This window comes from Lipotes vexillifer, unplaced genomic scaffold, assembly GCF_000442215.2.
Source record: "Lipotes vexillifer unplaced genomic scaffold, Lipotes_vexillifer_v1.1 scaffold1272, whole genome shotgun sequence".
In the NCBI taxonomy this organism is placed as follows: domain Eukaryota; kingdom Metazoa; phylum Chordata; class Mammalia; order Artiodactyla; family Lipotidae; genus Lipotes; species Lipotes vexillifer.
Window position 1 is genome coordinate 81,941 of NW_006779909.1, and position 7,694 is coordinate 89,634.

The window sequence follows — 7,694 nt, forward strand, 5'->3', positions numbered from 1 at the left end:
AATAAATAAATAAATAAATATTAAAAAAAAAAAATCCACCTGCCAATGCAGGGGACATGGGTTCAAACCCTGGTCTGGGAAGATCCCATATGCCGCGAAGCAACTAAGCCCGTGAGCCACAGCTACTGAGCCTGTGCTCTAGGGCCCGCGAGCCACAACTAGTAGCCCGCGTGCCACAGCTACTGAAGCTCGCGTGCCTAGAGCCCGTGCTCTGCAACAAGAGAAGCCACCGCAATGAGAAGCCTGCGTACCGCAATGAAGAGAAGCCTCTGTTCGCCGCAACTAGAGAAAGCCCACGTGCAGCAACAAAGACCCAACACAACCAAAAATAAATTTTTAAAAATAAATATATTTAAAAAAGTATATGACTACAATGTAATTATCACCTAACAAAATTAGCAAGAGTTCCTTAATGTCATCAAACACCCAGGCCGTGTTCAAACTTCTTTGAATATCTAAAAAAAATATAGAAAAGGCTTCAAAAACTCTCTCATGAGGAGGAAAAAGAGAGATGGGCTTAGGACATTTGTGAGAGGAGGCATAATTACTCAGCTTAGCTTGTCCCTTAAAAAAGAAACAGAAGCCAGAGATAGTGCTTCTAGGAATTTTAAACAAATTCAGCTGTACAGATATAGAAAATTCTTGTCTCGGACATGATGGGGGCTCATAGATATTCTCTAGCCTAAAGGGCCCTCAGATCAGCCTTTTCTGCCTTTTCAAGCCAAACTTAAGAAACAAATGAACACACACAAAGTGCTTCAAAATTGTACACAGAACTCATGCTTTTAAAATGTGTTTTATTTTATTTTAATTTTATTTTAAAATGCACAGAAGCAAGGAGAAGAAAATGAGAATCAGCTACAATCTCAGGACCATAGACAATTCATCCTAACATGTTGGTATATATACTGCTCTAGACGTTTTCATAACTGTAGAATCATACTGTACATATTTTGAAAACTGCTTTTATCCCATTCAGCATAGGGACCCTTTTCCTGTGTCAGTTCAGTTAATATACTTGTACTCTGTTATTTTAAAGAGTATTGATTACAGGAATAAACTAATTAATTTATCCAAGAACCACCTGTTCTTTAGTAATTTTTTTTCCCATTATAAACAACGTAGACAAGAATATGTGTGTAACTAAATAGTTCATGTCAAAGCTTGTGGAAGAATAAGAATTCTCCTCGCTGCCATCCTTCTTCCCTTCTCACTCATTCTCATCCCGTATAATGTAGCCAGAGTCCCCTTGGTTCTCCTGGAATCTCTCTGGCACCCCGATCTGAAATACCACACTGTCCCCTTGTCTCACAGACCTGTCTCTCCTCCAGTGTTTGTTTCCTGTTTGCCAGTGGCTCCCTCCGAGGCCCCCAGGCCTCACAGTCATCTCACTTTGGGCCTGCATGTCAGCTCTAGCTCTGATAATCTTACAACACTTCAAGGTAAATAGGTAAATAACAGATACTTCTATAGTACTTACTCTGTGCCAGGTACCATTCTACGTGCTTTACATTCACTTACCCATTTATTCCCATACAACAACCTTGTGTGATACTATCAGCATTGCCTATTTACAGTTGAAGAAGCTAAGGCTTAGTGACTTCGGAGGCAATGGTTTCAGAGTCCAGGCTCTTAATCACTGAGCTATACTGCCTCTACTGACAAAGTTCAAAACTCAGAGACGTTAAGTAATTCACCCAAGATTGCACAGTAAGCAGCAGATGTTGGGGCCAAACCCAGGCTTGCCTGATCCCAGGGTCTGTGCTCTCCTTCTTACTCTGAATTGCCTCTTTTTATTTAGCAGGGGTTGTCAAACGTTTTCTGTAAAAGGCCAGATAGTAAATATTTTAGGCTTCGTGGGCCATAAAGTCTCTGTTGCAACTTTGAGTTGTAGCAAGAAAGAAGCCATAGAAAATTTGTAAATGAAAGATCATGACTATGATCCCAAAAAATGTTATTTATGGACACAAATTTGAATTTCATATGATATGCACATGTCATGAAATACTGTTCTTTTGATTTTTTTTAACCATTAAAATTGTGAAAACATTCTTAATTCGTGGGCCATACAGAAACAGGTGGTGGGTTTGGCCCACAGGTGACCCATAGTTGACAACTTTGGTTTACAGCGTCATTACATTCTAGAATGGCTAGATATGCATGTATTTGCCTCTTTGCTTTCTTTCCTTGAACAATTCAGCTTGGGTCCCAAATGTTCATACCCAACTGAGAAAATATGAGTCCTTCAGTAAAAGAAATTCCCTTAGAAAGCAGTTCAGAGACCAAGTGACCTTCCCTTGAGTATGCCTCGTGGGGTTCCACCCTCAACTCCAGGCAGTTTTTCAGAAAATTCCAACTACTTTGAGAGAGGTACATTTTCCCATCACTTTATTAGTTTTTTGTTTGTTTGTTTGTTTTATGGCGGTACGCGGGCCTCTCACTGTTGTGGCCTCTCCCGTTGCGGAGCACAGGCTCCGGACGCGCAGGCTCAGCGGCCATGGCTCACGGGCCCAGCCGCTCCGCGGCATGTGGGATCTTCCCGGACCGGGGCACGAACCCGTGTCCCCTGCATCGGCAGGCGGACTCTCAACCACTGCACCACCAGGGAAGCCCACTTTATTAGTTTTGACGTGAAATTCTAGAGTCTTAAATGGTGCTCTGGGCCGTTGCCTGGCTGACTAGCCTTGTTTTTGACTCTGAACTTGGACCAAATTGAGAACTCTAGACCTGTGGAGACAATCCAGTTACTGTGCTCGTGGGAGTGGAAGGGACCATTCGGGGCAGGATGGGTGGGACAGAGGAGGGGAAGGGTGCCAGGGTCCCTTCTTGGCCTGGGGTCAGCGGGGCAGGGCTCCTGGCTCAAAGAGGCCTCGGGGCTTAGTGATATTCCATTTAAATTCAAATATAATGGTATTAAATAAGCTTTAGGTTTAGGAGTGTAAATACTGCTTAGAACCTTGACTCTGGAGATCAGTAATAAAAGCTGCAAACCAGTGTCTTGCAAGCAAACTTTCAGAATTAAATCCACTTGGAATACAGATGATCTGTGTATAGAAATAAACTGATTTAAAAGTGATTTCTTTTTGTGATTCAGAGGAGAAATTTAATCATTATTTGTAGCAATTAGAAATGAGCTCAGGGGAATTACTGAAGTAGCATTGAGAATTAGTGAAATGAACTCTTGCAAGATGAAAAACTTACGATAAAATATCCCTTGAGAAGATGTTCCCTGCAAAGGCAGTAACCTTATTTTTAAAAATACTTTTTCCTGAAGTTTAATCTTCGTACAGAAAAGTGAACACATCATAGGTCTGTAGCTTGAAAAATTTTCACAAACTGAACACACTTGTGGAACCAGTTTCCGAATCAAGACACAACACACTTCTTGTAAATATCAAGAACTCCTTATTTGTAGGAGAATCGGAGTAGGGACCTGTTTGGAAGGGATGGCCGGAAAAAGTGTCTCGAAACTGGGTTTACTTAGGAAGCATGGTTTTACTTGAGGTGCCTTGGGTAGGGCAATGGGAACTATGGGGTGTGGGTGACACGTGGAACTGCTGCAGCTTTGGGGTCACCCTCTGTTTAGGTTTAACTTTGCCTCTGCCGTTGCCTCACAGTGTGACTGTGACAGGACTCCCCACCCCCTGAAGTCTCTATAGTTGTGAAATGTTGATCTCCATGTGGACAGAAGCCAGCTTGCTCACTGTTACGCTCTCAGGACCTGATACGGTGCCTGCCACACAGGAAGCCCCAAACAACCGTTTTTTAAAAACGAAGAAAACAACTAATGAATAATGTATACAGCCCTTAGAAGATGCTCAGTAATGTAAATAAAAGTCACAAAATGACCCATTGATCCAGTAATGCCATATTCGTAAATGTATTCCCCAAGAAAATTTTTCCACATAAAAGTAACTTCTATAAATGAATATATATTTTATATATAAAATAACACTTGATAATTATTGTGAAATATTGAAACTAACTCAAAGACTGCTAGCAGTGGGGAACAGCTGTGCAATTATGAATTGTTGAAAGACTGAAAGCTGTTTAGCTAAAACCTGGCAAGTATGTTGATTATGTTGAAATAGAAAGTTTTTTAAATTGGAGAAAATGTTCAGAAGATATATACAAGTGTATATCTATTACAGAAAGAAAACTGAATGACAATTTGGACTGATAAAGCTTAGAAGTGGCTATAGTTTTCCTCTACTAAGTTGCTTAAGATTTTTTGAATTGATTTTCTTTCTCCAGAAGAAAAAGAAACGAAGTGAAGCACCCACTCCCCTACCACCACCCCAGCCCCCGCCCAGTACGTGGAGCCCCGCATCCCAAGCGGGGCCTGCTCTTGCTGTGGTGTCCCAGCCAGACTGCAAAAGTGTTGTTGAGAGAAGGCGCTGGCGGGAGTTGCTGAGCGGCACAGTGATTTCCTAATCATCTAAGTGTGTTAGATTCACGGCAGAAGCAATTTCCTTAATGAATGAATTGGCTGCTGCCAGCATAAGTCCTTTGCCCAAAACTCTTACAAGAAGGATGACATTTAGATGTATTCTTTATCATTGACAGGCTATCCCTGGCAGATGGCTGCCATGGGCTCATCTTTTTAAAAAAAATATCAGGGTTTTATCAGTATTTTGAAGTAAGCCACAGATTCAATCGAAGCCCAGATAACCTAAAATCTGCAATAATAATAATCAGTCAATGAAAGTCATAATTTCATCTTAGTTTTATATTATGCTCTATCATTGTTTTCATTTTTAATTTATTTTTTGTTATTTTTATTATTTTTTATTTTTGGCCGTGCCACACGGCTTATGGGATCTTAGTTCCCTGAACAGGGGTTGAACCTGGGCCCTGGCAGTGAAAGCGCTAAGCCCTAACCTCTGGACCACCAGGGAATTCTCTGTTTTTTTATTTTATAAATTATTATTATTATCATTTTGTGCTCTATCATTCTGAAGGGGCTTTCTCACAAGACAATCAAGGGAGTATTCTCAAAAGTACAACGTCTTGTAAAAGTACAAGCATAAATTATTGCTGTGTTATCATTTCCATATGAAGATGTGAATCTTCAGATAGAGTCTGGGTGAATATTTGATGTCCCAGCCCCCATGCTCAGACCATCAATATTTGGCATTTTAAATAAATAGTAGTAGAAGTTGAAAAGTATGGTGCCTGCCCACAGATCCCATGTGCCAGGTTCTGTGCTAAGCCAGACTCTCCACATACTGAATTGTTATAACAATTCCATCAAGAATGTGCTTTTCTTATTTTCATTTTTATGAAGAAACCGAGTCTCAGAGAGGTTAAGTAACTTGGCCAAGGTCACCCAGCTTATGTGTGGTAAAAATGAATTTGTGAAAATCATGTGAATTATTTATTTGATTAACTCATTTGTAAAGGCTGTTATGTCTAATTAAACAGAGACTGTAGGTAGACAAAGATAATAATGTCTTGGAGGGGAATGTCTGGATTTAGAGGAGTGATTTTAAAAATTACCTTTGAAGGAGACCTATCCTATGTGTCTCTCCTACATTACATGTGATCTGTCAGGAAGATTGCCAATGGAGGAGGTTATAAGCCCAGATTGTATTAATAACCTTCACTTTGAAATTTGGTCCAAAAGACCTTTCCTTCGTCTGAAGCTGGGATGGCCCTGTGATGACGTCCCTTGGCAGACGGGACACCGTCTGCAAGGCTGATCTCATTGTCTGGAGCTCTTTCACCTGCAATGAATGAGAATTTATTTGACCCTTTCAAGAAATTCAGATTCCGTCATATTTATGTGGCCTGGTTTAAGTGACAGGCACCGAATACGGTTGCTTTTAAGCAAGTTATTTTGTTTAACCAGGGGCCTAGCAGAGTTCCTGATTACATAGGTAGCTGTTCAGAAGAGGAAGAAACAATTTTATCCTCACAACGTCTCTGACAAGTGGTTCCTAAATCTATCACCATCTTGCAGATGAGTAAACAGAGGCTTGGAGATTAAGCAAAGTGCTCAAAGCCATGTCGTTGTATAGGTAATGGAGTCTGATTTCAGATGCAGAAAATGCCAAGGACAGTGCCCTTTCCATTATATCTATAGCCAGTTTTGGGGAAAACCTCAAGGGAAAAACCACAGCCAATTTTTAGAGTTCTGGTGGTTTCTTCTCTCTGACCTCAGCACAAATTCCCACATAAACCAAGCACTGGCTGATGAATCAATAAATGAAAGGAAGTGCTTCTGTTATGTGCCGCTCATCACACTGCTCTTTCTTGCAGTTCCCAAAGTGGCTGGGATCCATTAGAGACTGAAGTGGCAGAGACCACTGTCAGCTGTGGTCTCCACTTCTTGGAGCAGAAGCCAAGAGAGAGCAGTCTGAAGACGTCTCATTCATACATCAGGTTGCTATTGTGGTCTTTTTCACGTTGCCACCAGAGCAACTGCTTGTGTTTTTGTCCGTGGGCTGATTTTAGAGATCAGGTCAGCTTCTGCTTCTTGACTGGGTGGGGTCGTGGGTACGGGGTATAACAGATCCAAGCTTTCCCCGCCGAGGGTAAGAGTGGCTTAGACAAGGGGGGAGGACCCTTGTCCACTGAGGTGGACCCCCTGATTTAATCAGTTTGCCAATGAGGAAGCTCCCCCATCAGCAAAAAAGGGAAAAAAGCCTCAAGTTCTCCCCTTCTTTTTCTTTTTCCAGTTGAAGACCAGCCTTTGGAGGTTTCCAAAGTAGATGGTGCACCTCCCTTGGATGGACTGCATGAAGTAACATTCTGCAAGTTGCCGTCAGAGGTCCTAGGAACACAAATCCATCTGGTTTCCATTCCTCGTTGCTGAATGGCGTTTGCTTCAGCAGCCCACTGAGGGCTCTTTTCCTCGGAATTCTGAACTTGTAACTAGGAATCCGAGCTGGGAAGATGCTGAGTTCCATCAAGTGTGTGTTGGTGGGAGACTCTGCTGTGGGGAAAACCTCTCTGTTAGTGCGCTTCACCTCAGAGACCTTCCCAGAGGCCTACAAGCCCACAGTGTATGAAAATACAGGTGTAGACGTCTTCATGGATGGCATCCAGATCAGCCTGGGCCTCTGGGACACAGCTGGCAATGATGCCTTCAGGAGTATCCGCCCTCTGTCCTACCAGCAGGCAGACGTGGTGCTGATGTGCTACTCCGTGGCCAACCATAGCTCCTTCCTGAATCTGAAGAACAAGTGGATTGGTGAAGTCAGGAGCAACCTGCCCTGCACCCCCGTGCTGGTGGTGGCCACCCAGACTGACCAGCGGGAGATGGGGCCCCACAGGGCTTCCTGCGTCAACGCCATAGAAGGAAAGAGACTGGCCCAGGAGGTGAGAGCCAAGGGCTACCTGGAGTGCTCAGCCCTCAGCAACCGGGGGGTACAGCAGGTATTTGAGTGTGCCGTCCGGACTGCCATCAACCAGGCCAGGAGACGCAACAGAAGGAGGTTCTTCTCCGTTAATGAGTGCAAGATCCTCTAAACCCCAAAGACTCCACCCAGCAGTCACTTACCGCAAAGACTAACTGGGACAGGGAGAGCAGGCAAGCCAGCAAGGGTCGTTGCTCTTTCTGGGCACGTCCTGAGCAGCCTGAAACAGCATGAGCAGCAGCAGGAAACCTTTCGGATACAGTTGTTGATGAGACTTGGCTACTGGATGTTTTTACGAAATACACTCTACCAAAGAACACGTGGCCCAGTCCA

General features: G+C 43.1%; 1 protein-coding gene across 1 annotated transcript; it reads left to right on the plus strand.

The window, feature by feature from the left end:
- Nucleotides 1-6,897: 6,897 nt before the first annotated feature.
- Nucleotides 6,898-7,473, plus strand: RHOH (ras homolog family member H). The gene has a single exon (XM_007453035.1). It carries the CDS (start codon nucleotides 6,898-6,900, stop codon nucleotides 7,471-7,473), a length of 576 nt encoding a protein of 191 aa, XP_007453097.1.
- Nucleotides 7,474-7,694: the final 221 nt, after the last annotated feature.

Excerpts from the sequence above, each read along its gene's own strand:
- RHOH (XM_007453035.1), top strand. The coding sequence starts at position 6,898 with ATGCTGAGTTCCATCAAGTGTGTGTTGGTGGGAGACTCTGCTGTGGGG.